The sequence below is a fragment of the Epinephelus lanceolatus genome, chromosome 8 (genome assembly GCF_041903045.1).
Source record: "Epinephelus lanceolatus isolate andai-2023 chromosome 8, ASM4190304v1, whole genome shotgun sequence".
Classification (NCBI taxonomy): Eukaryota; Metazoa; Chordata; class Actinopteri; order Perciformes; family Serranidae; genus Epinephelus; species Epinephelus lanceolatus.
In genome coordinates this window covers 11,082,260-11,110,249 of record NC_135741.1, presented here as the reverse complement: position 1 = coordinate 11,110,249, position 27,990 = coordinate 11,082,260, and the positions used below count along the sequence as shown (strand labels likewise).

Here is a 27,990-nt window from a genome sequence, read left to right as displayed (position 1 = left end):
CACTGACAGCAGAAGTCAGGTAAACACATTGCTCTTTATTTTAGCAACAACAACAATGAAATTGTCTTCACCTTCTTGATAATCTTTTTTTTCTTGCTCTGAACAGCAACAGTCTGGCATGACCAGTTTAAGGCTTTTTGATTCTAGCTTTGTGTTTGTATTTTGAGGTACAGCCCCGCCCAGCTCCTGCCACAACAAGCTCATTTTATGGTACACCGTATTGGTTGTTACGTGATGGACTCAAACAGTTAGCACCATAATTGAAGCCTCTCTGGCTTTTGTTCCTGCAGCAGGGGTGGTAAAGGTGTTCTGTGGGCTATTTATTCATCTCAGTGTCATCTGGGAAAAACTGAGCAGACCAGACAGTGTTTACAACAAAACTGTCTCATCTCAGTGACACAATTTCAAATCAATTTAAATGCACATGGCAGGACCCCCCCCCCCCCCGCTCCTCCCACATACACCCATAAACATGCTGGTATGTGAGCTTACACACACATACACGCAAACACACACAAACACACACACACACATGGTTCAGAAATTTCCCTCTTGTGACTACTCTATAGAAAAACAACCCTGATAAAAGAAAGTACAGTAACGCTCCATTTTACTGGTCAGTCAGTTCCTAATGATGTCATTAAATTAAATTAAATTAAATTAAATTAAATTAAATTAAATTAAATTAAAACCAGATAATCGATTCCAATTTAATGCTAAGCAAATGTAACCTCGACTCTTTCAGTCGGTATTCTGAAACATCTGATTTGGTTGGTACGTAACTCATCGTACACAAAGAATAGCTCATGTACATTTGTTAATGGTACTAAATCTGAGTTTTTTGCCAGCCCTGCAGGAGTAAGACAGGGTGAAATTTAATCGCCACTGTTGTCTGCATTGTTTTCAGTGACCTAGATCAGTGGTTTCCAACCTAACTTAAAGAAGTGAAACTACGTGAACTGGTCTCTCTGTCTGATTTTAAAGCTCTCATGAGTACAAGGATGAATGAATCGGTTGGTTCTTGTCACTGTGTGTAGGTGTTCTAATATTTCTACATGTAACTGTATATCTTTATGTTTTTTTATTGTGTCTGACAGTGAAGACTCAAATGGAGGAAGTCTGTGTAAAACGTAAGCAATTTTGATGAATTTTAAGGATTCTTTTAGGAACTTTTAATGCAATTCTGTTGGATTTGTGTATTTCTTTTTAATTAACAAGCCTAGATATTTAACAGTCTTTTTTTTTTGACAAACAAAGTGTTTTATTCTCCCTGACACTTGGCCATTGCTCTATCAGCTCTTTGGTTGTTTTAACTGTTTACTTTTCTAACGTTTTAAAGTTAGTCATATCCAGCTTATGGTACTGATGTATGCGGATGATATAATTGTTATGTCTACAACAAAAGAAGTGTTACAGAAAGCAATGGCCCATATGTGCAATTTACAAATGAAATTTAAAGATTAATAGATCTTAAAAAAAAAAGTTTTGGGTGGAAAAGCTGATATTTAAGTTTAAACTTAAGTTTGTGCGCATAGAGAAAATGTGGAGATTGTCCATTGCTTTAAATATCTTGGGGTCATGATGAATTAAGAGGGCCATTAAGAAGCTGCATCTGCAGGCTCGTCTTGCAATGTTTGCCACTCTCTGTAAATGTAGAAAATTTGATTTGCCTGCAAATATCACACTGGATCTTTTTGACAAGTTGGTTGTTTCATTCATGTCAAGTGACTTTAAAAAAAAAATAGACATACTGGAAAAACTACACCTCAAATTTCTTAAGTATACCCTACAAGTAAAATTTTTAACCTGCAATAATAAGGTCTATGGGGAGCTGGAAAGATACCAGGGGTCTCATTTATAAACATAACATACGCACAAAACAAGGCTTGAAAAGGGTGTACGCCACTTTCCACGCAAAAGTAGTGATCTATAAAAACAGACTTGGTGGGAGAAACTTTGCTTCAGAACATTTTGAAGACAGGAAATTGGTGACATAGATGGTGAGGTGGAAGCCTGATTGTGGATATTGTTGAATATTTTTTGGTGTGCACCATTATCAGCTTTTGTCCGTACGTACATTTTTAGTATGGATCTTATGGACTGTTTCAAAGTTAAAAAGAGAATCATTGGCTACTGGGGGAGGCAAGAAAGACTAAACTCAGTGAAATAATGTACACCTGTTTGCTCTGCTTGCAGTTTGTCTCACCTCTGGTTCACACAAAAACAGTGACAATGTGAACTGGTTGAAACTGTCTATCAGAGGCTGAAAGATCAGTTCATGAAAAAGTGATAAAGTGAGCTCAGAAGTATGACTTCATGTCATATTCATGTTGAATTTAAACAAGGGCTTAAACTGGAAAAGTATCTGTTGCATGAAAACAAAAGGAAAGGCAGGCTATTTGTAATTTTATAGTGTACAACACCAGAAGTCACTGGAAGATATAAAGGGCTGTATGGAAACCAGAGGATCTGTAACCTCTGTAATGACAACTGTTATTTCAATTGCATATCCATGTTCAAATTCATTTTGTTATTAAATCACATAAGCCAAAAGTTACTGAATGCTGTGTTGCCGTTGGCTTGTTATTATTTTTGTGTGCTATGTTTGTGCTTCATATCATATGATCATGGTTTAGAGTCGCATGAAACAAACAAAACAAATTTAAGTTTCCAATAATGAGTTGAAGATGAATACATTATCTGGTGGTTTAAATAGGTCTTTTCAACTAAATTCCTCTGGAGATCAATACCTGAAACTTTGTCTCTATTTTTCCTAAAAATCAACCAAATTGAAAAATTCTTTCTTGGATAGTTTTTAGGAAACTCAGGAAATGACAGACCTGTAAAATGAAGTGTTACCACAAGTACCACATGCCTGTACCATCAATAATATCAAAGCTATTCTGAGTCTGGAGTCTGCAGCTATTTTTTCCCCTACATTATTCAGACAACAAAGTATGGATACAGTACAATTACAGACAGTGCTGTCCCTCTGTAACGTCCTCTTCATTATACACTTTAATTTACATGGAAATTAATGTCCTGTTTTCCTTTGCTGTGTGAGATGGATGCAGTATGAAAATACAACTGTTGAGAGTCCTATCAGTAGAATACATCCTGTAAATGTAAATCATAATGTAGCTATTGTTCAGTACGTACACATTCTGAATGAAGGTCCATCTTATTAGAATAATAGTGATGGCGTGTCCCAGAAACAACAGATTGCTTGTAAACACACACAAATCTCTTTTTTTTTGTTCTAGCTTACCTCAAAAAACAAATATTGTACCACAGGAATGTTGTAAATCCCACTAACAGCATGAAAATGCTCAAAGCCTTTTCACAAATAATCACATTTTCAACAGTTTTTTTACATTCAACTCAAATGTTGCTTTTGAACTGCCCTTCAGATACGAAGCAGCGTCTCAGAGACTCCTTCAACATGAGTGAGTAGCTATGGAAAATTATGATGATGACCATCAGTGCCTGTGTTGTATTTTATTGTAGATTGTGTTTAAAATTACAGTGTGAGTTCACTGTCTTTAAATGCCTCTCTACATCCTGTTCAGTGGTGTTTTAGTTGTAGCTGCCATAAATAATCATGCATGTTGAAGGCTCGTCTCTGTTGTCGACCGCCTTGAGAGGATGTGCTGAAGCACCTTCACTGAGGAGGACTCTCTGCCTCTGATTGATAATCACCTCCATTTCTCTGCCTACCTGTGCTTCTCTCTAACTTCACCAGAGCTTTGCTGCTAACGTCGACCTTTTCCTGTACCACGCCCTGACCTGAGAAATGATACAGAAACCGAAATATGCACCACCATTAGACAACATCACAGCACTTTGCCTTTGTAAAAAATAGAGACACCACACTCCGTCCCTGGTTGCGCCTGGTTGTCTCCACTGCCTGACAGTACAGAGAGCAATCAAGTGGGCGTGGAGCTGAAACAGACTGCTCAGAGAGAGTCATCCACCTGCCGTTTTATTTCAGGCAGGGTGTCCACACGGCAGCGAGCTGAGTCACAGCATCTTCAGCACATCACACGGTCGTCTCGTACTCCATCACTTCTTTGGGTGTGCCCAGACAGCGGTATTGAATCCTTGGCGTGACCGGTGCGGCGCTTTCGAGCACCAGGATGGTTTTACGCAGCCGGCGGTCGATGAAGTGAGCGTCCCAGGCGGGGTACTTCTTCCTGGGCAGGTCTATTCGGATGACAGGCCCCTCTGTCCTGGGTGTGAGGTTGGGCACTGGGGCCTGAGCTCCCCGAGGTGGTCGTACCTGAAACACGTCTCCATCTACCCCAGACCCCTGCTCTCTTTCTGACCCTTTAGTTCTCTGAAGGGTTCTGGGGGGACTGCTCACCAGGTCAGGGGGGAGGCTGGTAGCTGGGGAGGCCAGCGACTCCACAGGCACCTCCTTCTCCGCTATATAACCCCACCCTGAGACAGGGCCATCAGGGTGCAGCAGACAGTAATACACAAACATGAAGAAGGTGCCCAGAGCGTAGCTGCTGGCCACCACGCACACCATGATGACGGCATAGAAGTCTGAGGTACGAGGGCCACGGTACAGGTACCAGGCAGTGGTGAGTGCCACATTCTCAATGAACACAGTCAGGCTGTAGATGAGCATCCTGCAGCGGGTGTGCCCCTCTCGCACACTGAACCAGCAGAAAACATACACAATGCCCACCATCATGTTGTAGATGATCTCCTCCCATTTGGACATGCAGAAGTCCGTCTCGCCTTGAATTATCCAAAATGTCATGATGCACCAGTGGGCTACGATGAAGATGCCAAAGTAAAGCTGGAACACTGAGGCAAACAGGGCGAAGGCCAGAGTGCGTGCACCGATGGTGAACAGGTGCCAGAGAATTTGAACTATGACGGCCTTGTACGTCATGGGTAGCTTATCATCTCGGGAGTCCCTCAGGACTTTCTGATAGGAGGCGACCATCCAGGCGAGGGATATCAGTGAGGCAGAAGCTGAAAGCCCTGAGGAGACAGAGCAGAGAGAGAGAGACTGAGCAAGAGAAGTTAGACAGGATGGAATTGCCTCTGGGGTGTCTTACCATTTAGCATGGCAAGAATATACATTCCCCTGCTCTGTGGGGGCCTGATTGAGGCGAGCACAAGTGACTCATCATGCACAGCGTGGGCCGTAGACTTGTGATTGACTGATGTGGTGATTGGTCATTTTGGGACACTCACCCTGAAGGGGCAGCACCTCAATGGCCTGGATCATGATGCTGAGCTGCAGCACGAGCTGAGGGGCGCTCTTCAGGAAGGACTCGAGCAGGCGCAGCATGCTGATATCAGCGCTCTCAAACATCATGCGCCAGTAGTAGTGACGCCTCTCGGGGTCCCTGTGCCAGCGGCTCTGCACGCCCAAATACAGGGCGTGGACATACCTGTGTATCAGAGACAGACATATTCATCAGTGCATCAAGTTTAGTGTGGAAAAAGTGGGATTGAAGAGAATTTTAGTTCTAAATACTGCGCTTCAAAAACTTTTGGACATCAAACGCAGACTCTCAGAAGTCATAACTCATTATTCCAAACTCTGGGAGCTGTCAGTAGTTCTTGCCAAAAAGCTGGTTGCTTGCTCCACTGGGATTTAGACTAGACTGAAACTGAACTAAGCAGCTCTGTGGTTTTAACAGGCATCGGAGGGGGTGAATGTAGAGCATGTCTGCAATCTCTCTTCAAATAAAATCAGTCAAAGGGGGCTGCGGAGAACAGCAAATATGAGAGAAGACATCCAAATAAATGCTCTCAATCTCGTCCTCAGATTGAAGGTTAGAGGAGGAAAAGAGCTCACTATAAATCCCTTGTTGAACTCCTGAGCTCTGCTGACACATTGTCCCACCCCCATCTTAGCTTGTTCTGTAATGACCTTGTATAACCAACACACGTTGTGTTGTAGACACACGGGTTCACTGTGCAAACATATTCCTGCACAAATGTGTTTGACACGTGACACCTAATTGTACCGTGCAAATACACAATGGGTAAACCATTAACTTTATCATCACGCAGCACCTCACTGTTAAAATATCAGTGGTTTCCACAAAGACTGGAGCTATAAATGTGTCAGTAATTGCCTTGGGGAGAAGGGTCAGAGGATCCCTGTGTCAACAAGCCCAGTGAACCACATGGGAGTTTGTGTAACCCTTTTTTGTTCTGCTTCCTGCTACACAAAGTGTGCCTTGGGATGTAACACACTGAGAAAATAGAGCATATGTGCAGTAATGAGGGTCAAAGACTCACAGGAGGACACACACACAAAGACAGAGTTTCATCGCACACACTCCCTCTGTAACACAACCCTACATCCCATCTCTCGCGCGCTGACATTTAATTCTGGTAGCCGGCCCAAATTGATCCTGGTTCACCTGACTAACAGTGTATCAGTGACGGATCATTCCTGAGTTAACAGCTGAGGGTAAAACACACAGCGGTAATCCTCTTAATGTGCAGACACGCTGGTCTGAGAGCAGCGGCAATGAACAGAGCACACACAACAGCTTTAATGGCATTACCGGTAATTCTGTGCCGCCACAATGTTTTAATGTGCTCCTGGACACACACTCTCTCTCTCACACACACACACATTATAGAAGTCTCCAGGAGGAAATAAGGAATCAATATATATTACCCATAGGGCTGTCTAAAGAGGCAGGAAGAGAGAGACCACAAGGAAAGGCACAGACAGGGAGATCATGAAGGCCTGTAGATGAATCAAGCACTTGATTTGCACGGGATTTCATCGTTACATATAATTTGTCCCATAACGTCCCAGTATGTCCATACAGCACAACTTGTATTTGAGTATCAACGCGTATGGTCTAACCCTCCTCCCACCACTGTTCAGCTAGATGCCTCCTCCTGGCTGGCAACACTTCAAGCCTGTCAAAACCTATCAGAGCACTCTAAGCTTGAGCACTGCCTCACCATCACTGACTGAGTAGCTGACCTACAGACCTACTACCATCCATGTGAGAGTAAAGCGTACACTGGTTTGTTTTTAGTCTCAGTGCGTGCCTGGTAATTAAACATGTTTGGGCTCAGCTGAGAGGAACACACTGAATCTAAAAACTGCTGGGAGATTTGAGAGTATGGATTTTTGCAAACATAAGAGCAGCAGCCTCAAGCTAAGAACTGAAAATACAATAAACAGTGAAAGGGAGGCGGGTACACACATCACTGCAAATAGGAAGCAACTCTCATGACATTTAAGACTATTCATTTTCCTCAGCAGTCAGGCTGCTTCTTGCCCAAACCCCTAAAGACAAAGGGATTTTTTTTTATTTTTCTATATAAGGCGATTGGTGTGGATGGGTTGATGATTTTCCCGGGAGATGATTGACCTAAAAGCGCGTCAGGGGGTTGGGGGGGTGGGGTGGGTGGAGTCAAATTCTCCCTTTCCAAGCTGGAGAGAAACGTCAAACAATACAAAAAGACATTCTGGCATTTTGGGCACACTCCTCCCTGAATGATTACGTTTCATAAGCGTTTAGCTACAGGGAGTGATGCTGGGCTTTGGAGGATGCATGTGCATGTGCGTGCACACACACACACACACACACACACACACAAAGGCAGAATGTGTAGTTTCCCCACCTCTCTGATCTCCTTATGATCAGTCTTACCTCCAGACCTGTGCCAGCTGAAAGATGTGAATGATGGCCTGGAAGAGCCACATGAAGGCTCTGCAGCAGCCCCGGGCTCCACCCCCGGTGCCCGGCCCTGGCAGCACCCCGGCCGCGGCAGAGCGGCCAGCGCCCCGCTCGCCGCTGTCCTTGGTGCTGAAGTCGCTCTCCTCCGCTCCCGACGCCGCCACCACGGCGGCCGCAGCCGTGCCGCTCTCGACGGTCTCCGAGAAATCGTAGGCGAACCATCGGAAGCTCAGCACTTGCACGACCACGGACGGGACTATCACAAAGACAAGAGTCAGTGCAAAGCACCAATATTCACTCCTTAGATAGTAGTCCGCGGCCAGCCACAGGTCTGAGGCCCCGTCCGAGAAGAACACCAAAAGGGCGCACAGCGTCCAGCAGCAGTCCGGGAGGGAGTAGCGCTGCTCGGCGGGACGGTGCTGGGGAGGCCGCGGGTCCGACCTGGAGGGACACTCGGGTGGGATTTCGTTTCGTAGAGAGACGGGTGCACCATCAGATTTCGCGGCCATGTTTGTTGTAGGGAAGAGAGTGAGTAAGAGATGGGAAAATGATGGAAGGGGGGGAGGGGGTCGCGTAGCCTGTCGGTCTGTATGCGCGTGTGGGAGAGAGGGAGGGGAAAGGGGGCAGGGAGGAGGGCCAGGGTAGGTGAGGGAGATGGGGAGGCACCGCCGCTCATCAGTCAGCCCTGATAATACACAGAAAGAGGATTTTAATTGCGACCATTAAAAAGCTGCAGGTGTGGTCTGATGCCTTTAGAAAGAAGAATTCTCTGCAGCTGGTTACTTAAAGGTTATTATCGATCATGCTCCTGCACAGGTAGCACGAGCTCCACTCACACAGCACGCTGACATGGGTCCCTTTAATTCACAATCAGAAGTCATCTTGTTGTAGCTGGTGATGGAGCAAGTACTCACACCCTTTAACTTAAAAAGTACAACAACTCATAAAAATACTACAAGGAAAAGTTCTGCACAATCATTAATCATCCAACCCTGTCTGAGTAAATGTAAAAAGATTATTGATGAGGAGTATTATCAGTAACATGTACTTGAAAGTAAAAGTACTCATTCTGCAGAAAAATGGCCTCTGTGACTGCGATATTACATATGACATTATTAGATACTGCAACATCAGTTTGAATGTCTAGGTAGTGTTTAGCTGTTGCAGCTGCTTAAGGTGGAGCTAGTTTTCCTTAAGTTCAGTTACATGGTTCCCAACATAGTGACCCCTATATGTTGGCTCACAAGATACAGTAAATGTGTAAGAGAGAGATTTAGAAATACAGTGTTCTGTAACACAATTTTGTTTTCATATTTTAGACTTAAAATATTGAATAATTTAACCTCTTTAGGCCGTAAAAGTGTTTAAATGAAACCATCTGAGAAGTTAAAAGGGGATATGATTTAACTGCTACATCTTATACAAGAGCCCCAATTATAGTTTTTTTTCCCTAAGGTGCACAAATGTTAGGAACTACTGATTAATCCCAACAGTAGTTTGTATTTTATAAATGTGTCATATGCAAGTTTTTGTGGACATTTTTGTTAAGATTTTTATTGGCTTTTTGCCTTTATTAGACAGGACAGACCTAAGAGTGAAAGGGGCAGAGAGAGAAGGGATGACATGCCGCAAAGGGCTGTGGGCTGCAGTCGAATGGCCACAGCCATTGGCAAGGACAATGCCTTCGCACATGGGAGCCTGCTCTAACCACTGAGTTTTTTTTTATGTAAAAATTTAAATCTGTAAAGTTACTAGTAAAAAGTGGAGTAAAACAAATGATGTTAAGAAGTACAAAAAGGATCTGATCTAGAGAGGTCCTGTATAAACTTTACTTAAAGAAACAATTGACCGCAAAATCAAAAATACATATTTCTCCTCTTACCTGTAGTGCTATTTATCAGTCTACATTGTCTTGGTGTAAGGTGCTGAGTTTTAGAGATATCAGCTGCCTTGTCTCGAATATTATGGAACTAGATGTCACTCAGCTTGTGGTGCTCAAAGCAACAAATAAATACATTTAAAAAACTCAACAGCAATGTCTCTTTGCAGAAATCATGACCTGGTTACTGAAGATAATCCACAGACCTTGTTGTGAGCAGTTTCATGTAGGAACTATTTTCTTTCTACCGAACTACATCTGCCAACTGTATCACAGTGCAGAAGGAAGTGTGCATCTACTCAGGGACAAGAGGCCTGTTCTCATGACCACATGGCATGTAAATATTAATGATGTCCTCCCTGTCTGAGCTGTAATGTTAGCTAGGTCAGTGGTGTTGGGTGAGCTAGCAGTAGATGTATGCTTCCTTCTGCAGTGATAATGTTGGCAAGTGTAATTCAGAAAAAAGAAAATAGTTCCTACATGAAACTGCTCACAACAAGGTCTGTGGATTATCTTGAGTAACCAGGTCATGATTTCTGCAGAGACATTGCTGTTGAGTTTTTCAAATGTAGTTTTTTGGCACTTTGAGCACCACAAGCTGAGTGACATCTAGTTCCATTATATTGGAGAGAAGGCAGACACTCTACAGACAATGTCTCCCAACACTCTGCACCTCACACCAAAACAATCTAGACTGATAAATAGCACTACAGGTAAGAGGAAAAACTTTTTTTAAATTTGGGGTGAACTATCCCTTTAAATACTAGCGCCTTAAAACTGTACTTGAGTGAATGTACTTGGTTACTTTCCACCACTGCTTAGTTGAAGGCCCAGAATCAGAAAGGCATCACGTGCACTGGAGTGCTGTGGTTTAAAACTTTATACATCCAGTCACGTTATCACGAGGTTAATCTGCAGTGAAGAGTTGCGTCATCTTAAAGAGGCCTTTGTGTCTCACCATCAGTCTGGGGTGGATCAGCTGAGTGAGCCTCTTCTGCCTTCGCTTGCCTCAAGCCCAACATCTGATCACAGTTTCTATTCTGCTTTTGCTGCCTCCACCTCTGCTCCTTCCTCTTTCGGCTCCAACCTCCACTACTGCAGGTCGGCTGGGTCAACTCCTCAGCTAAAACTCTGGTGAACTGGGGCTTAGGCTGTCATTTCTGTCAACAGGAAAACACTACAGTTACACTTCAGCTTGTCGAGGCTCTCCTGGAGGTATCGATCCTCGTACTGCTGTGAGTCCTGAGCAATACTTTACTAACTTCAGCTGCTGTGGGCTGTGGAGAAAACACATGATTTATAAAACCATTAAAGTGGTTGGCCATACTTTAGCTTCAGCTCCAAATCAAAAACTGCACATTTGTAGATTTCTATTCATCAAACGATGACAAAAACACACAATAAGACAAAACATCAAGACAAAAATAATGAAAATGTACTAAAATTTAATCATTCATAAAAGCTGGAAAATCATCTGTGACAGCAATATTAGAGTTGGTTTAGTACAATATATTTTCAGCCTCAAGACACAAATCAGAACGCACCATTTCCCCCCATCAGTCTATAAAATACTAATTTCCTTAGCTTTATTATGCAAAAATGGAAGTAGAATATATTATGGGAAATATGGAAGGCTTGCAGCTCTCGATAAAAAACAAAGTCACTTAGGAAAAGATGTTATCAATACACATCCTTGTAAGTAGGAGCGAGTAACTTATGGACAATGATGCATCTTTGTTGACACTGTTAGTGCAGAAATGTATGAGAAGGCCAACATTTCACATGGTTTCTTTTGCAAACGTATTGTCACAATATGCCAAAAGATTGATGTTACTTTAATAAAACATTTTAGTTCCCATATATGGATTTAAACCCACGGTCTCTTCTTTTACACTGATAATTCCAAAAGAAAGACACCTTGAAGAAGAAAAAAAACAAAGAACAAAAAGTTGTCATCAGGCTGACAATACAAAAAAGGTGGATTTCTTTGCCAGTAAAAAGCAGAGAAGAGTATCTTTGAGAGTATGTGCCATCTCCTGCCATTTTGCGAGTGGTGAAGTATCTCTGTCGGCCTTTTTCAAAATGCTCTGGAGAGGACTTGGAATGCTGGCACGATCCACTGGGAAACAGTTAATCATTACACGTTTCTGCAAGCAAGAAGAAAATAATGTCAGTACATACTCAACATCATGAAGGACATGAACGTTTTTAAAGGTCTTTGAAAAGCTGCCTTGAAGGAAACATGTTACTGCTCCATGCAGTCTTTATTTTATTTGTCTAACAGGAACAGTGCACAGCTTCTTAGCTGCACCAGAGTTAGCTATGAGCCAATTTTCTTCTGTCGTCCTTGGGCAGGAAACAGAGAATAATGTATCTGCTAAAAGACACTATTATATAAAAAATAGCCAATCAAAGAGCTAGATACAAAGTGCTGCACAAAGACAAAGACTGGTTGATTTTAAAGGTTTCTTATGAATGGAAAAGATGGTAAAAAGAGCACAGCAGGGGACCTGTGATTTGATTACAAATACTTTAGCCTAGGTGGATTGTGTCTGCACGTCATTGGTTTGGCCTGTGTACCCCTTTTTCTCTTACTGTTTTCCTTTGTGTTGATTAATGTGATGTATGTGTTCTAATACGTGACAGTCTTGTTGTTGTTGTTTTTACTGTTGTAACTGGTTGAACTGACCAGGACTCCCTGACAGAAGAGATCCTGTATCTCAGTGGGACCTTGCTGATGAAATGAAGGATTAATAGTCGGATAGTTAGGGTTTTATTGTATTCTTTTTTTTTTTAAAGATTTTTTTTTGGGCTTTTTTGCCTTTATTGTATAGGACAGAGTGAAAGGGGGTGAGAGAGAGAGCGGGGGTTGACATGCAGAAATCGTTGCAAGCCAGAGTCGAACCTGCGACCGCTGCAGCGAGTCATCACCTCTGTACATGGGGCGCCGGCACTATCCACTACTCTACCTACACCCCGGTTTTATTGTATTTTATTGATGTCTATTTTACTGTATTAGTATTTACTAATTTAGTGCTGGAACAACCCCCCGCTATATCATGATATCGTAAGAGTCGTCTTTTCCTCATTTTAAAAGCTGCATTACAGTAATGTCATTTCCTGAACCTACCAGACTGTTCTAGCTGCTCCATTATTTATCTTTGCTCACTTAGTCGTTTTATCCACATTACTGATGACTGCTCATCAAAACTAACACGCTTATTTGCGCTTTTGCTTTACACTTTGACATCAAATTCACGCACGAATCTGCGTAACACCAGTAACACCACCTACCACGGCAAGCCCATTGTCCACCTCTTTTAAAGCCAGCCTTGCATTAGATAGTCCATTTTTCAGGTTTAGACAGAGAGGTTTTAGTGCCAAGTGTGCCACAGTAAATCAGACGGCTGCTGGTCCAAGTGTTTTTGTTTCAGCTTACTAAATGTTAAATGTGAAATAAAAAGACAATTTTTATGCCCCAATGTTGCAGCCTTACTGGAAAATTATTGCTCTAAAATAAAAGGGTGGATGTAACGAGAAATACTCAAAGCATGGGGGACCTGTTTATGGGCTGGATCTGGACACCAGGCCTGAAGTTTGAGACTGCTGCTTAAAGAGTGAACTGGTTTTAGGACTTCAGAGGCTACAGTAGTACGGACAAACTCACTGAACATATCATGTTCTCTCAGGTCATAAAGAAGGGTATGAGAGCATGGATTTTTAAAAGTGGACGACCAGTATTACATACAGATATCTGCATGTTTATTCCCGTAATACAAATTAAAAAGGAAAGGTTCACCTTTTGTCTATCTTAACACAATAGTATCAAGTCCCGTATAAACACTAAAGCAAGATTTGCTAGCTTCATTCCTCCCATTCTCACTAACCATTAAAATGTCCCTTTCTAATGCACCTAAAATGTGATGGGGACAAAATCAGCAGTCTTTGTTCTGTGCTTATGCAAAGTTTATCTGAAGCTTTAATGCATAAGCCGTCTGAGTTAGACAAATCAAGTGGTTATCTTCCAAAGTTAGAGACATTTTAGTACAAAAGTCCCTCTTTCTGTTTACATGGACAGTGTTTGGGTGCTTGTTGCTGAGCTGCAGCGGAGGCATGGTAACAAAAAGGGGGATTTTTGTGCTACAAGACTGAAAGATTGGAAGATAACCACTAGGAGTGTGGATTCTGTTCCCCATCACTTCCACTATAAGCACATTAGGAAGGGTTTCTTTAAATGCCCAGTATGAACAAAAGAAACAATAGTACAGGCACCTGACTATTGTTGAAGATAGACTTTTAAAATAGTGAGCCTTGAACCATGGTTGAGAATCACACTGAATACTGTCATGATGACTTCTCAAATAAATCCCCCATGTCTGTGTTTTGTGCAGCGTTTTTGCACAGGATGTGAAGTCTGTATTTTACTTGAATTTACTGACACTGTTCCCAGACCAAGATGTGCCAAGTCATTTCTAACTCCCCTCTACACCACGCAGCAACACCACAAGGCACCACAAGCAGTGATGTACAACGTTAACCTCCTTTTTTTCTTTTAAATGTGGGTTAAACAAACAGAAATGCTTCTGCCACACATTGTCAACTGTCATCCATTTCATCGCCTTTCAAGACTTTCTGCGAATGGGACTCCATGCTGTGTAATGACATGAGCCTCCTGCACCCAAAATGCTATCAAAACTTTTATAATTGCCAATGCAGCCTCTGTAACTCTTGGAACGGTAAAGAAGCAGAAAAGAGGTGTGGAGAAAATGACAAACCTAAATATGAGCCCAAGTCACACAGATGCCGATTCGCATGGGATTAAAATTTTCACATGACCTCTGTGTTCGGCAAAAGTGAGGTAGATAAATTGCGGTGGAATTTTTTACTTCAAATCACAGACATGGCATATTTGCACATGATTAAGATCACAGACGACCTCTGCAGTCATAACAAATCACATGATATCCCCAGGTAATACACATCCTGTGGAACAGGGCTTTAAACATCAATAAAAGGAGACATAATGATTCCTGTGATGGATTACCAAAAATTCTACCAATCTAAAAACACATGAGCATGCTTTGTTAAGAGTCAGTCTCTAGGAGCTGATATCAGAGTGAGGACTGTAAACCAATGATTGACATTTACAAACCAAGGAAAACACACACGAAAGGCATAGAAATGGTAGCGTCTACTATGGTAAAGTATTTGTAGAAAATGGGCCACAACATGCAGTAACCCTGTCACATTGAAGTACAATGCTCAAACAGCAGGTGGAGCCCAAACATTCATGAAAGACTTAGAACTTGATACACATGCATAAAACATTTTAAATCATCTTTGATCAAAATGAAAAGGTGACGCCCTGATGTGAGTCTTCACACATTTAGGTTTCAGGTTTGGCTGACACTCGACATTAAATCCAGGTTTCCATTAAAAAAAAAAAAAACATTTGAAAAAGAGGGTGGTGTAACTGATGGCAATACGAGGCAAAGGGGTAATACAAAGGGTTTAATTTTTAACCCACAGAGATGCTTTATGAGTCATAATGTAACAACACATCAGTGACGCTTCAACCTCATTTGCTGAGTTTATCCTGTTACTGCAACACATGTTTGCATACCATTAAAATTAAAGAGGACATATTATGCTCACGGGTTTAATTTAATGTTAAAAAAAACCACTTTATTTTCTTCATACGGTCTGTGCTGGAACACCTGTATTCACCCTCTGTGTGAAATACTCTGTGCACCCCCCCTCTAAAATACAGAAAAACATTACAGGTCCCTGTTAATGAAATTACTTTGATCACTGCATTATACCTCTAAAGTGACAATCCAGAGCTCAGTTAGCAGCCCTGCTCATGTCTGGAATAAATTTAGACTCAACACCCACTCACCTGGCCTGGAGCTGCTGTGGGAGGGCATTTTAGAGCAGTGTGCAACTCGACTTCTTTTTTGTCTTCTTCTTTTCCATCGGCGTTTTTCTGTTGATCTGTCTCACCAGATCATAGAAAATCTACAACATGAGAAAGATCGATGGTCTCAATATTGCTTTAGTGATCACAGATGTAATATTATTAATTAAATATTAAAGGAAATGTGAAGGGCTGGCAGCTCTGAGTAAACAACAAAGTCAATGGGATATTTCTTGACAATACATACCTTGAAAAAGTACAAATTTGATGTAATTTTACTGACACTGTTCAAGCAGAAATGCATGAGTAGGCCATAACACTGTTACAATTATTTGATTGATGGATCAATTAATCACCTGAAAATGTGTCTGCAACTCTTTTGTTTTTGTTTTTTTAATTTGTCACATACTCAGCATACAGTATCTCTACATTGTGCAGCCTAACACTGTGCTGTCCCCTCTAGTACTTGACATAATAAATATCAAAATTACAATATATACAACAAAAAATATATATACAACAAAAGATACTACACTGTAAATATGAAATACTAAATGTGGTGCAGATATTAAAGGGGATGCAGGGGGTGGGTGGATATTACTGTCAAATTATATTAATTGATTATAGAGAATGTGAAGCTATGTGACGCTGTGTGGGATTGACGCTCCATGTTTGAGGTACTTGCTCTGTTATCTCTTTTAGCAAAGTGTATGCATTCAGTCAAACGAGGAGGTAGTGCATCAGGGTCTGTAGTCCAGCTCTGGGCTGCCAAATCATATGGATCTATGTTGTTTATCATGAGTGGTTTGTCCAAATGCTGTTGCTTGACCAATGCAGCAGGCACAGGTAATACAGAGCATAATTTCAAGATGGCAACCGCGTACAAAACAATTAACACGGCGTGATGTTAACTTCACATCCGCCATTGATAAATAATTTTGAGTCATTTTTAAAGACCAAAAAAAGGACCACAGTCCCTGTTTTTAGCAGAGCTGACTGATAGAGGATTTTTTAAAGGCAAAATGTAATAACTATAGTTAGGAACAGGGAAAAGCTGATAGCTGATTAATCGACCAATATTCACACACCCAGAAAAAATTGACAGTGTAGGAAATGAACAATCTTTGACTTTATTAGAAACAGGATAATTGAACTGAATATCTAAGTCAAAGTAATAAATACCTAAATAAATATATCAATCTGGAACTGAACATCAACATAACAAGTAACCGTAAAAAAAATCTAGGTGGGCGTGACTTTTACTTTTTGAGCTCATAATTTCTCTCAAAGTCAACCTGAGAGGTACACAATGACATTATCACGACTTTATGTAAGGAGCCTCCATGTAAAATGGTGATCAGAGATGGGCCCTTTTTTGGTTACTTGTTTTTTAAATATGCATTTCAATTATTTTAGAGTATTTTCTAATTGATAATTGACAGGGCTGAAATGATTCAAAGGTAATTTGTAACACGATACTTCACAGTGGAGTTATTTCACTCAAAATACTTGACTACATCAAATCCCCAGAGAGCTTTCATTTGAAACAAGGGCTTTTAGTCTGAAACAGGAAGTGGCGGCTTTCATTCAGTCATGAACTCACAGACTTCCACTATAGCCCTATAGCTATTGCAATCCAGTCCAAAAAGTCACGTAAATGTATGTTAAAGTGAGTAACAATACACTAGGACAAACTCACACAGCAGCAGGAATCTGCTTTCTCTGGAGCTGCACCCACTGATCACTTATCCCAACCCTCCCTTCTACAGCTCCGACCGGTGATGAATGTTTCTGAGTGACAGGTGGAAGCTGTGTTGTGACCGGCCACAGATAATGATAGTTTGTAAAAACATCCTGTCGACGCCGATTATTCTGCCAAACAAATAAATCAGTCGACCTCTAATCGTTAACGTCTCAAATGTCAATATTTTCATTTTTCCTCGTCTTATATTAAAGTAAACTCAGTATCTGCGGGTTTAGGATTGATGATTGAACAAGAAAAAGAGATCTGTCACCTTGGACTTTGGGATACTTTGATGTGGCATTTTTATTATTTCCCGACACATTATAGACCAAAGGATTAACAGATGTCATACATAGTAAGTACTGTAGTATAGCTGTAGTAGCGTAATAATACTGACCTCATTAACGTTGATCTTTGATTTAGCTGAAGTCTCTAAAAAGGCACAGTTGTTCCACTGACGGGCCAGATTCTGACCCTGCTCCTTGCCAACCACACGCTCGTCCTCCAGGTCACATTTGTTTCCCACCAGGATCATTGGAACCTGATTGATCAACAGAAATGTTAAAGGTTTAAGCTGCAAAGCAAAACCTTACATCGTACAGCATTTTCATTTTTACACAGGCACATATGAATGATTCACTTGTTTCATGATCTTATATACAGTAGATGCACAGGGGAAATGTTGAGTGAGCCTTTAATGAAGACACACGACCAATCAAGCAACCTGCTATGAATAAATAAAGCACACACTCAGCATGCTGCACATCCTCTCTCTAAATCTGGAGATGAAGAGACCTAGACTCAAAGTGGCAGATAGCATCCAGCAACAGCTCTGACATTTCCACCCTGTCACTAAGTTCCTGCCCCCCCCGCGCTCGCTCTGCCCTCTCTCCCAGAGCCCAGTCTAATGAGGGAGTGATGAGCCTCAGAGGTGACACAGGCAGATTATATAGAAGACACCAACTAAAGGTCATCACTGAGGAGAAAGGCTCCACGCTCTGAGGAGAAAGGCTCCACACACTGAGGAGAAAGGCTCCACGCTCTGAGGAGAAAGGCTCCACGCTCTGAGGAGAAACGCTCCACGCTCTGAGGAGAAAGGCTCCACACACTGAGGAGAAAGGCTCCACACACTGAGGAGAAAGGCTCCACGCTCAGAGGAGAAAGGCTCCACGCTCTGAGGAGAAACGCTCCACGCTCTGAGGAGAAACGCTCCACGCTCTGAGGAGAAACGCTCCACACTCTCGCTCCTGAGGAGAAACGCTCCAAAATCTGGGGAGAAACACTAAGGATTTTCTTTGTCTTAAGAAATTGCAATAAAGAAATTATAAATAAATATAAATCCCAATGTTTCCCACACACTGATTTATTTGTGGCAGCCCATCACATTCTAACCTTATCTTGCTGGAAGAAATTATGATGGGTATTTATTTTTTAACTGTTTGTTTCTGATATTGTATTGACAAAATAATTCATCCAAAGAATCTGCAGATTATTCCAAAATGAAAATAATCAAAATATTTTTAGATATACACAGTTTACACAGGACAGAGCCAATGTGCAAAATCACATAAAAAAATATAAAATATGTTAATTTTTACTGATTAATCTTCATATTTTATATTTAACTAATACATTTTTAAAAACCCATTGCCAATGAAAGCAGTAGCATTTAAATGCCCCAACATACAAAACAGACACAAAAGAACTAATGTTGTCTCAAATTGGCTGTGTCTTGGCCAAAAAGCTGCACTTGAACACACCGCAAAGACTACAGCCAACAGCTAACTACCACGTGTGTTCTGCACCTGTTTCACAGAAAATAATTCTCCATAGTAGCAGATAGCGGTAGTTTATATTTGTTAGTAAAAAAAAGGTAAAGTAGAAGAACCAGGGGATGGCTTCATGACGCTAGTTAGGCGGTTAGGACATTAACAACAACCTGATGTTGAAAGAACAACAGATATTTACTGTGCGCTAGCGAACAGTAACACAAACTATTACAGAGCATTTCTGTTAAAGAGTTCAATGGCAAAAAAAATAATCTTATCTCAGGACTGCTTGACTTCCGCCACTTGTTTGCTCTGCTCACTTCTGTTTCTCTTCTTGTGCACTGAGCTGAACTGCTAATCAGAGTAATTTCATTCACCAACGGGCTCCACCGTCTCTGACGCTGAGTCGACATACTGAATCAGCCAAAAATGCAGACAAGGACTGACTAGTGCCTGTGGTACAGGACACACCGCAAAAACTAGGGTGCGAGATGCTTACAGATGGCCCAACGTTGACCACCATCCAACCATCAGGCTGGTGTCAGAGCCCCTAAGAGTAGCAATAGTACTTCAAGGTGATACTATCATGTCACCATATTAAAAATTCCTGTTAAAAATTACTTACGTCATTGATTAGAACGTCAGTAAGTGTAAAATGAGAAAAGACACATGAAAATAAAAATGATAACGTTTTAAAAGAGGGTAACACTCACGTCCTCTGTGTCTTTTACTCGCAGGATCTGTTCCCGGAGGTCCTGAAGGTCGTTAAATGTCGACTGCGCTGTGATGGAGTACACCAAAGCAAAACCTTGGCCATTCTTCATGTACAGGTCCCTCATAGCCGTGAACTGTTCCTACAGATCAATAACAGAGACAAGAAGCCGTCAGCAGCCTGTTTACATTTATCTTGAAGGACTCATGCATCTGATGTCAGCGTCTGACTTGACTTACTGTTCCGGCCGTGTCCAGGATTTCAAGCATACATTGCTGCCCGTCGACCTCGACTTGCTGTTGGAGAAAAACAAATATTTTTTATAAGACAAGTGGAGGCATTTGAACAGCCAGTTGCTGAGCTGCACTGAGGTCAAGTGAAATGTCTGACGTGTGTTTCTGAACTCACCTTTCTGTAGGAGTCTTCTATTGTGGGGTCATACTTCTCCACAAAAATGCCTTGCACAAATTGGACTGTCTGAAATGGACAAATGAAGCAAAGGAAGGCATCATTATTAATCAAACACTGGCACACTGTTTGAATTACTTCATCCAGTTCTATTCACCAAAAATATAAAAACACATTTCAAATATTATGATTCATCATCCACGTTCATCTCTGACTAGAAGCCAGTTTAATTTCTTAACAAGGATAATTTATATTCCACAGGCGGCACAGCCCATGACTCAGCCGTTCTTTATGCCTCCTAGTCCCTTTTATTTATTGTGGCCTTTTGAAATATTACATCCCAGAATACATTACCAGAAGAATAAAGCCTTGTACCACAATGCGGTTAATGTAGCGCTGAGAATCCATCCACACTTCTATACAATATAGATTTCTTTCTCTTTGAAAGCATCCTAACTTATTATAAGTTGCATTATAGTTATGTCAATAACACTGTTTTACTACAAAAGTGTAATAAAGATATTGACTCAGTCGTCTGTGCTGCACTAGCCATCACTCACCAGTGCTGATTTTCCCACGCCTCCTGATCCCAGCACCACAAGCTTGTACTCACGCATGGTGGGCAACTTCACTGGACAGCACAAGGGTCTGTGAAAGGACAGGATGAGAAAGTGAGACAGAGGATCTTTGTATCTTTTATAGCAACAGGTAAACAGCCAGCTCAGCTGAATCCAAACAAGCTTTTCCAAATTATCCTGTCCAAAGGAAACTATCATTAAGACTAATTTCAATAACCTAACTGAAATTAATTTGTGCCACACCAAGAATTTATATATTACAAAAGTATTTGAATCGTCCTAACAGCATTTTTAGACCGTCAACAACACAAAAAACAACTCATGGAAATCTATTCTCTTTTCAAGAAACTGTTGCTTTTCATATAAATCTATATATAAACACACTTCTATCTACACTTTTTTATTTGTATCAGTAGTTGTTCTGCTTGTCCTTGTTTTTAGCTGTATGTGTTTTTCTATCTTCCTGTAAAGTGTTCTTGGCACTATGTCTAATTACATTAGAGCTGCAAAGATTCGTCGGTTAATTGATAAGTCCATGGTAAGAAAATTAATCGCTAGTCAGTCAATCCTCTTGACAGACTAAACGATTAACTATAGGACTGTACCCAACTCAGAATTTTCTAATCAGCTTCGGCTGTTCAATAGGAATATCCGCCTATTTGTTCCTTTTTTCCTCATATAGACTATCGTGCAACACTTTATTGAACTGCCAGATTTTCAGCGGTTCAGCACAAGTGAGCATCAACATTTTTTGCCGATACTAGATATCAAACCAAAGCCAGAGACTGTATCATATTAAGTTGATGTGAGCTGTAAAATCACCACTTCTTAGCAGAAAGCAGATGATAACATCTCAGAGCCTGACTGGGCAAAGCCTCTCGTCCTCTGGATCGCTGCCTTCATTTCACTCAGACTCACCCTGGGTCTGGATCTGCAGCTGCCTGTAGCTGTTGCAGACATCTTCACCGAGTGGACAGGACGACATGACGTAGTGTAAGGACCCCAGAGAGCAGCGTGAAAGTGGGGAGTGCTATTTCTGCAGCTACTACTGGGGACCAAAATGTAACCAGAAGTACACTGCTCACTGACGAAAATAAAAACCCAACAAACTACTGCTCGACTTGAAGAATCTCATTCGACTGAGCGGTCTCACAACTGATGATTTGAAATTTCAACTTTTAGAGGGCAGCCCTAATTGATTAATTGTGAAAATAATCAGTAGATTAATTGATAATGGACATTATCAGTAGTTGCAGCCTTAAAGTACACCGAAGGACATAAAAATCATTGTAGGAGTACACATACTCGGCCAATAAAGCTGACGCTGGTTCTGTTTGCAGCCAAAGACTTTTTTGCTAACCAAAACCAGAAACTTCAACACTGCTCGCCATGTACAGTAACTGAAGTAGTGAAGCAATCGATTAAGCTGATTTCAGAGTAAACACCCTTTCAGTACAGTGTCTACAACAATGAAAAATCACCACTGACATCAGCACATTAAAACGCTGTTCCTCTGCCAAAAAATGAGCTCTCTTTCCCACCCACTACCATGGGACTTCAGCTGTCATGACGACGGGGGCGTCGCCCTCAAAAATAAAAATAAAAATCAAGACGAGCTGAAGTAAATCAGAGACATGCTCCTTACAGTAACTCCAGAGATTCAGACCAGTGTTTGAACCAGCAATAGCACTGGCATCAGAGAATAATTAAATGCCTTTTTAGTAAAAACTTGCAACATCTGACCTACAACATGTAATGTGGAGACGAGGACTTGGATAAGTGCAATAGATCCTGAAAATGTCAGTGTAAGAGCCAGTGGATAAAAGTCCCAGCGCTGCAAATAACCTAATCTCATTACAATATGGAGAAGAAAGGCCACGGAAAATGACCCATCATCAACTCCATCAGGCTGACACAGTTTAGACAGCATATGTGGCCTAGAAAATATTAACACTCAGAGGAACTGTCACAGGCATGAAAATGTTTAACATGAAGACGGACCTTTTTTCTTTGATTTTTATTCATTTTGTGAATAAAAGGTGGAAAAATCTAACATTAACACTGATGCATCATTAAGCCCTTGAGTAGTACATAAGGTTTTTATTCTGTGGTGTCATTTTCCACCAACAACTTAATTTAATTTTCGTGCTTTGTTGTCTTGTGAATGTTGAAAATTTGTGACTGTGAACGCTGGAAAAGTCACAACCCTATCTCTGATTATCAAACCTTTTATTGTTGTGGGTTTCATATGCAACATGTCAGACTGTTTCAGAGAAAACTTGAGTAGATCTGCTTAATTTGCTGTGTACTTTGATGGATTTGACTGAATGAGGAGATTGTTTTTTTATCTTGAGGTGAACTTAAAATCTTAAAATCTTAAATAAATTCTAACTTTAAGATGAAGATCAAAGAAACTGAGCAGCAAAAAACAACACAAACACAATTACATGCATAATATCTGGGACAGAAATTAATCACATAATATCGTGCACACGTGTACATGGGCACATGTGGTGAAAACTTTTAAAGTAGTGTTTTTTTTATGCTTTAAATGCTATTCTGAAATGCAAATGTAATCTTCATTTGATGTACAAATGTCACAAATGACTAAAATCTCATTTACAAACCTCTTTGAATCCCCTATCATCCTAGGTCTGTGGGACATTTGTCAAACGTTGAGACAAACAATACAAAAACCACTCTGTCACACTCGACAAGCATTTGCAATTCTAACTACGACGTATGAAGCACCACCAGAAACCCACAGTGTGAGACAGGCACACGAGGCACTCTACAAAGAGCCATTGTAATGACCCTCCTCTACTCAAGTACACCATACAAACAGAAAATGGAGATCAGAGGATGCATGCATGACCACAGCACTGAGATTATCACCAGGGCGAGGGGGGCGCACCTAGGGGTGATGCCAATGTGTGCCTGATGCATCTATACGCCTATAAAGTGTACGGAAACCACTCACTGTTTAAAATGTAAATTTACGTGGGTGTCACAAAACTCAAAGCCGTGACATCAGATAAGAAACCTAAGCCTTCCCCTGATTAGATATGAGCCTGGGCTCAAACATTTCAAGTATCAAACACTTGAGCTGACAACCTTCACCAAACCTACTCATACATTTTTGCTGGCCTTCTAGTGAGAGTGCCTCCTTGTTGCAAACAGCCAATAAACACTTTATGCCACATTCCTGATCAAGTACTAAAATGTAAACATCTTGCCCAATTTACAAATGGACAATGCCTAACACAAAGGAGTACTTTGCACAAAATCTGTGCAGTGAAACAGAAAGCACATTCATGCTGAGAGGACAGCCTAACCTACTGTGTACACGGCTGCTGCAGATGACAACTCCCTCTACATCTGGGGAGGGGGGCGCCGGCAGATCCTCAGGTACACTGATGTCAGCGGGCAGGTGCTGAGCGTCGGTTGGGAGCCAGAAAACTAGGCTACACCAAACTGTTTAGACAGGAAGCTGGCCCTGAATTAAAACAAATATTGAAGTATTTACATTCACATCACTGGTCTGGATGAAACCAGATTGATTTACTACACAACTCAAAGTTTTGCTTACATGTTTATAAAGGCAGATAAACAAGAAAATGTAAGAAAAACATCCTGACAAGCAACATTAACACCAAAGTACACTGTAAAAACAGGCAATAAATCATCTGCTGTGCAATGCTGGCTCAATCAAACTGTAATAATGCTGACGATGTTTTTAAAGGAAGACTTCTGGCTGCTAATTTAAGTGCTGGATGAAGTCAGGAGGTGAGTTGTCACATGTTACATAACAAATTGTATTCCTTGAGAAACCTGTTGCTGATGAACACACAGACAGTAAAAACTACAAGCCTGTCTAAAACAATCATTGTAAAAGATGGAGGATTGTTTTATATTTTTATGGTTAACAGGACCAACTTACTCAAACTCCCCCTCAGCTCAACTCAACCTTGTATCATGTGTCAGAGCCAGAAGGGGGCAAATGGGTTTTAACTTAGCACAAACACACTTCTGATTTGATTAAACTTTTATAAAAGTCTTAAACTGTACAACCACGACTTTCAACGTTAAGCGGGTATTGCTATCCTGGGATTTAAACTATTAAACAACTATGAACTTATTTTCGTGACAACTTAAAGCGTAGCTGGTTTCGAGAGGAAGGGTGTGGCTATTAGTTTCCCAATGCAACAGACTGTGACCGTAAACACCATTTAAAATGACCAGCCACAGTCAGCAGTATTAATGCGTCAACATAACTTTAATGTAAATTTAAAGTGAAGTTTGAGAAGTCAGAGTCGACACCGAAAAAGGAGCGTGATTACGACTACTCAGACGTTAGCATTCAGCTAGCAGCATTTGGTAAACGTTAGCTATCGTTACTGGGTGTTAGCCTGGAAAAAGGGTACGGCGAGCTGTGCAGCACAAACACTGCGCTAACTAACGTTGACTTGGCAGAGATAAAACCCGAGCTCACAGTTTAACGTTACTTCTTCTCTGACAAATATTAAACTCCATTTTAAGCCGCCTGACCGTTAACTCAACTGTTAAGCTAACACCGTTAGCTAAAGTTAGCTAGCCAGTTAGCATCAAGCTGAACTCTCAGATCTCGTTTTTGATTTAATCTCGCTAACGTTTAAGTTTTCAGACGCTAGCTGAGTTTCTGTTAACATGCGAGTAAACAAATGTATATCTAAAAGCGACTGAGGCACAGTCGGACATTTAACTACTTGAACCACAAACCTTGTTTGTATCGTCAACTCGTTAGTTAGTCATTAGCTGACGGTAGCTACTCAATCCAGACATCTAGCTTGTAAGCTAAAGCTATTTCACTCACAAAAATTATTTCGCTACACTGGAGCCGGGAGTCGTTTTAGTGTCTCTCCGGAGACAATAAAGTGTTAACAGGCTTGTCATTAAACTAATTAAGTCACAAGCGGGATAATTAGCTGTGAAATTGCTCATTTTAAACACGGGTAAAGCTTCACAGGACACTTACCGTGTTCCGCTATGTGTGCGCTAAATCACACTGTGTGAATGTACGGAAGGGTCGGAGCAGCAGCTAATGATTGGAGCAGGATCAGCCAATCACAGCCACCCAGGTTAAGGTACGATTTAAACCTCTTCACTTCAAACATACCGGTGCTCCCTCTTCTTAGTTCACTGCAACTGCAATTAATAATACTAAACTCTTTATTAGTTCTCTTCAGGAAGAAGCATGTTGTACACTGTTCCAATAAACAGATCAATAAAGTGTGTATCTGCTGTATTAGTTTTCATTATAGCCCACTATTAACATAAGGATAACCCCATAAACACTGATGTCACCAGGAAATAAAAAAAGATATTTGTTTTATAGAGCTGGGATGTCACCTGTGTCAACTTCAGTAGTAAAATGTAGTGCATTTACTCAAGTAATTTGTCAAATACACTTCACCTGATCATTTTTAAATACGTTTATCTACAATTCAGGTGGTTGGTTTTTTTTTTACCTCAGTGTTCTTTATTTGGCAGCTAGTTAGTCACTTTACAAATAATGATTAGAAAATGTGATGCATTGCTTTAGTTTGGTAAGATGACCCGGGGTCGACCCAGGACATGCTGGAGGGATTACATATCTCATCTGGCCTGGGAACGCCTCGGGTCCCCCAGGAGGAGCTGGAAAGTGTTGCTGGAGAGAGGGACATCTGGGGATCTTTGCTTGGCCTGCTGCCCCCCCGACCCGGCCCCGGATAAGTGGAGGATTGATGTTTGAGATTAGAGGAAGAAGTATTCCGATAGTTTTTACTTCAGCATAATACCACTCTGTGAAAATACTCCACAAAAATTCAGCATTCAAAACCTTACTTAAGTAAGTAAAAGTGTGAAAGTATTGTCAGCAAAATGTACTTTAAGTATCTAAAATAAAAGTACTCATTGTGCAGTTAAGTGTTCCCTGTCAGTGTTTACATGATGTCTTTGGATTAATATTACTGTGTATGTTGCATTTACAGCTGTAGATGTTTAAGGTTGTGCTGTTGGGTGGTTTAATCTGCAGCAATGTCACTGCCCAAAATGAACTTGCCATGGTGACAGAAAAACAGCCCTGCTTACAGCTTTGCAAATGGACTGCACTTGTATAGCACCTTTCTAGTCTTCCGATCTTTCAAAGTGCTTTTACACTACATGTCATATTCACTCATTCACACACACAGTCACCCACAAGTGGCCAAGGCTACCATACATGGTCAGTAACTCAGTAACCATTCACACACCGATGGAACAGCCATTGAGAACAATTTGGGGTCCAGTATCTTGCCCAAAGGAGGAGCGGGGGATCGAACAATTAGACGACCTGCTCTACCTCTGAGCTAGCTGCCCCACAAGTTTTGTGATGATGCTTTTTCCAGCTGACCCCAGAGAGTATTTAAAAAACCGATGCTTCAGAAGTAGGATGGATTTTCTCAGCACAAAAAGGAGCGTTTCACCTTTCAGTTTATCATAAACATAAGAAAATCGACACATCTGGACATATATGATTTTCATTGGTAGCGTATGAAAAATTTTAATCTGAACAGTAGCTGTCAGACAAGCAGTGGAGTAAAAAGTACAATAATAATCTCTGAGATGTGGTGGAGTAGAAGTGTAAAGTCGCTTAAAATGGACATCCTCATGTAAAGTACCTTAAATTTCTACTTACAATACTTGAGTAAAATGTTTTTAGCTCCATTTCACCACTGTAAACTATCCATCGATCATAATGAGCTGGATGTCGACAGCTCCAAAAGTGACGTTCTTACACATTAATGCATCAGTTAGTGGCATAAGGTAGTTACGATGGGCCAAGTTTGCCCTCGTTAAAGTTTATATATATATTTCACCAACAGTGTGTCACACTGCCAATTTCATGTTATATCCTCTTGCATATGTGCCCTGTTTGTCTGTCTTGAGAGATTTTGCACCTGAACTAGCTGCTGTAAATCGTATCGTCTTGTTACATGATTAAACAGAGACTTGATATTAGACAACATCAAAATACATAATACCCAGCAATCATCATTACATGTGTGTATATGAAGAAAACTACAATAAGAAAATTAAAATCATTAGCAATAAGCAATTTGTTATAGACGGACACTATTTTACAAAAACAGAAAACCATGATGGAAATGGGTTTGCTTTTATAGAAAATCACACAGTTTTTTTTATTAAATGTGAGTTCTTCTTTGAACACAGGCGAATTTCCAGGTGGCAATCAGGCTCCTTCACCTCACAGGCTCCAGTGCAACTGCACTGCACTGTCTATATTT

The 27,990-nt window shown here is 41.0% G+C and overlaps 2 protein-coding genes across 3 annotated transcripts; both read right to left on the bottom strand.

Annotated features, from left to right (window-relative positions):
- Positions 1-15: 15 nt before the first annotated feature.
- xkr7a (XK related 7a) lies at positions 16-8,354 on the bottom strand. Its single transcript, XM_033628825.2, has 3 exons — positions 7,653-8,354; positions 5,212-5,411; positions 16-4,995 (listed from the first exon to the last, which is right to left on the bottom strand). Exons 1-3 carry the CDS (start codon positions 8,186-8,188, stop codon positions 4,040-4,042), a joined length of 1,692 nt encoding a protein of 563 aa, XP_033484716.1. The 5' UTR covers positions 8,189-8,354; the 3' UTR covers positions 16-4,039.
- A 2,629-nt stretch (positions 8,355-10,983) lies between these two features.
- On the bottom strand, positions 10,984-25,832 carry rap1aa (RAP1A, member of RAS oncogene family a). Of its 2 annotated transcripts, none has more exons than XM_033629671.2 (9): positions 25,701-25,832; positions 24,022-24,182; positions 20,669-20,756; positions 20,109-20,177; positions 19,940-19,996; positions 19,702-19,842; positions 17,617-17,760; positions 15,458-15,576; positions 10,984-11,705 (listed from the first exon to the last, which is right to left on the bottom strand). In XM_033629671.2, the coding sequence occupies exons 3-8, from the start codon at positions 20,723-20,725 to the stop codon at positions 15,487-15,489; spliced, it is 558 nt and encodes a 185-aa protein (XP_033485562.1). In that variant the 5' UTR covers positions 20,726-20,756; positions 24,022-24,182; positions 25,701-25,832; the 3' UTR covers positions 10,984-11,705; positions 15,458-15,486. The 2 variants fall into 2 exon arrangements, with proteins under 2 accessions (XP_033485562.1, XP_033485561.1); XM_033629670.2 differs by having other exon boundaries at positions 24,026-24,182.
- Between the last annotated feature and the right edge of the window lie 2,158 nt (positions 25,833-27,990).

Coding starts and splice junctions, on each gene's coding strand:
- xkr7a (XM_033628825.2), bottom strand. CDS start 8,188: ATGGCCGCGAAATCTGATGGTGCACCCGTCTCTCTACGAAACGAAATC. Junction 5,412..7,652: donor CAGCTGGCACAGGTCTGGAG/GTAAGACTGATC, acceptor TCTGATACACAG/GTATGTCCACGCCCTGTATT. Junction 4,996..5,211: donor TGAGGTGCTGCCCCTTCAGG/GTGAGTGTCCCA, acceptor CTGTCTCCTCAG/GGCTTTCAGCTTCTGCCTCA.
- rap1aa (XM_033629671.2), bottom strand. CDS start 20,725: ATGCGTGAGTACAAGCTTGTGGTGCTGGGATCAGGAGGCGTGGGAAAA. Junction 19,843..19,939: donor TCCTGGACACGGCCGGAACA/GTAAGTCAAGTC, acceptor ATTGATCTGTAG/GAACAGTTCACGGCTATGAG. Junction 15,577..17,616: donor CAAAGATCAACGTTAATGAG/GTCAGTATTATT, acceptor CTCATGTTGTAG/ATTTTCTATGATCTGGTGAG.